The sequence below is a fragment of the Boleophthalmus pectinirostris genome, unplaced genomic scaffold (genome assembly GCF_026225935.1).
Source record: "Boleophthalmus pectinirostris isolate CB_2022bp ecotype Guang Dong unplaced genomic scaffold, ASM2622593v1 HiC_scaffold_6, whole genome shotgun sequence".
Classification (NCBI taxonomy): domain Eukaryota; kingdom Metazoa; phylum Chordata; class Actinopteri; order Gobiiformes; family Gobiidae; genus Boleophthalmus; species Boleophthalmus pectinirostris.
Genome location: NW_026571447.1, coordinates 41,372,001 through 41,374,500, shown reverse-complemented (window position 1 = coordinate 41,374,500; position 2,500 = coordinate 41,372,001). Strand labels below are relative to the sequence as shown.

The following is a 2,500-nucleotide window of genomic DNA, read 5'->3' as shown; positions in this document are numbered from 1 at the left end:
CCGTTGGTGTCTCTGTCCAATCAGAACCTCCCCCCCAGACGCTGAGACAGGATCATAGAGATGCATCCATCAACTGTGGACGTGTTGGGGCCAGATAAACATCAGCCAGTACATAAAGGTTCTCCCTCCTTTTCTGTTGGCTGTTAGGTTGTCAATCAATCACATTTCTAGCGTAACTGACTCGCCGCGGCGTCTGAACTCAAATGCAAAGGCTCCAACTAGAGGAATCCAGTGTGTTTTTTAATAGTACAATCTGGAATTAAAGCATCCATCTGATGTAAAATAACTCTTTTCACATTGTATCTTCTGCACATATTCAAGCACAGTTTGGGTTTTGGAACATCCATTACACAATAGTTCTGAAATCTTCCTGATTTCTTGGAGACAGTCACAGACCAGGAACTATGAAAGTCCGACTATTGCTCCTCCCCCCGCCCGTCCTGAGAAAGCACAGGCTCCGCCCTCCAAACGTGACGTAGGCGACGAGTGAGCCACCCTTCCTCCGCCGTCTCAGGGAGGGAGGGGGAGGCAGGCGTGACCCTGATAGAGGCAGGAATAAACTTTTATTCATCATGGAGACACAGCGGCTGGAGAGTCTGGTTTTAGAGCCTTCTGTTTGGACTTCTGTTATGTGGCCTCATTTTTGACGTTTTGTCCTCATTTCGGATCCTCGGCCACCACCGTTGCGCTCATCACCACAAATCCTCATATTCAACAAACTATCTGGCAACAACATGAGCCACCACATGAGCCACCACATGAGCCACCACATGAGCCACCACATGAGCCACCACATGAGCACACACCAGCGTCGCAACACCGCATGCGTCACTGAAATAAGCGCCTGGTTCCACTGTACGTGTATTTTGCCCTACGCAAGCGTAAAAACTGCAACTTTTGGACGCGCAACTTTTAGAATGGATGGAAAGTGAATGAGGGCGGCTCCACGGTCAAGACGCGCGTATGGAGCAGTGTGTCCTGCGCACGTACATTTTAGAAAATAGGATCCATCATATTTAGGCGTGTGTCCCCATCAAAATACACAGAGAGCATGAATCTATTGTTGCATTTGTGCGTTTACCATCAGCACGTTGTGCTCTTGGGGCAGATCTGTGTCGCGTGAAAGAGCCCAGCTCCACAAAGTGCGTTGAAATGTACTTTTGAAATCCTGCCGTGGTGAGTCTGTACAAAATGTAAATACAAGTGTGTTCAGCTGTTAGTTTCACTTTAGACCTGATACAAGTGACTAAACGCCTCAGTCAAATTTGATCTTTCCCATTGACAAACACAGAGTCAGTGCTGCGCGTGTTTGTCCTGCTGCAGCTGTCGGTGGAGTCGCCTTTACGTTGACATGCGGCTGTAGATTCGCGAGGTTACGTGAGTAAACGCTGACACGTGCAGTGGAGCCAGGCCCACTGCATAAGCAATGTTTGGATGATGAATGATGATAATAGTGATAATAAATAGATAATAGTAGCACTTGTATAGGGCTGTTTTTAGCCACTTTGTTGAGCTCTGTGATCGACCCCCGCGTTCCGGTTGTGTCCTCACTTTTGGGCCTAAGTGTCCTAATGTTCAGAGTCATGCCCTTGGTCACTCTACTTGAAAGTGCACGAAGCACAAGCACCGCAGGTGTGAAGCACCTTCTGCTTCGTCAAATGTGTCAAAGGTGTATCTGCCACGTCATTGTTGTAGCAGCTTTAGTTCGTCGTCATGTGGGAGGGTGGCAGAAATACGCTGCAATTTGTTAAAAAAAAAAAAGCAGAATCAATCTGCCCCACACATCAGTCTTAGAGGGTAGAAAGATCTGAAAAGATGATTTTGCAGGAGATGTGCCCTTTAAGTCTTAGGGAGGGTTCTAAAATCTGTTACTCACTTATAAACTTGAATTCTAAGGTCAGTGACTCTTTGCAAACACCTACATTAAGTCATCGAGGAACAAGTCCGTCTCGCACAGAAATGTCAAAATGGTCTTTGAACCTGTGTAACATGATTCAGTACATTCAGAACAACAAAGATGTTGGGAGGATGAGCAGGAGACGAGCGGAGGCAGAAGCTCAGACCTGTCCAGACAGTCCTCGTATTTGACGGTGGCCTTGAAGCCGTAGATGGCGAAGGTGACGATGCTGGCGAAGATGGAGGTGCCGCTGTTGACGAGGGACACGATGACGGCCTGGCGCTCGAAGTTGTTGTTGTACTGGTTGTAGCTGGAGAAGGCGATGAGCGAACCAAAGCCCAGGCCCAGCGAGAACAAGATCTGAGTGGCAGCGTTGATCCAGGTCATGGGGTCGGCCAACTGCTCCATCTGAACCAGGACACAAACACACACACACAAACACACACACACACACACACACACACACACACACACACACACACACACACAAACACACACACACACACACACACACACACACACACACACACACACACACACACACACACACACACACACACACACACACACACACACACACACACACACACACACACACACACA

The 2,500-nt window shown here is 48.2% G+C and overlaps 1 protein-coding gene across 2 annotated transcripts in view; it reads right to left on the bottom strand.

Annotated features, from left to right (window-relative positions):
• The window catches only part of LOC110173790 (sodium- and chloride-dependent transporter XTRP3), a 35,075-nt gene that overhangs the window by 8,057 nt on the left and 24,518 nt on the right, over window positions 1-2,500 (bottom strand). Inside the window, exon 6 of one of the 2 annotated variants that reach the window (XM_055164066.1) lies at window positions 2,064-2,305. In XM_055164066.1, the coding sequence (XP_055020041.1) occupies window positions 2,064-2,305 (242 nt within the window). Of the gene's footprint in view, window positions 1-2,063; window positions 2,311-2,500 lie in introns of both variants that reach the window. The other variant, XM_055164065.1, reaches the window with a different exon arrangement.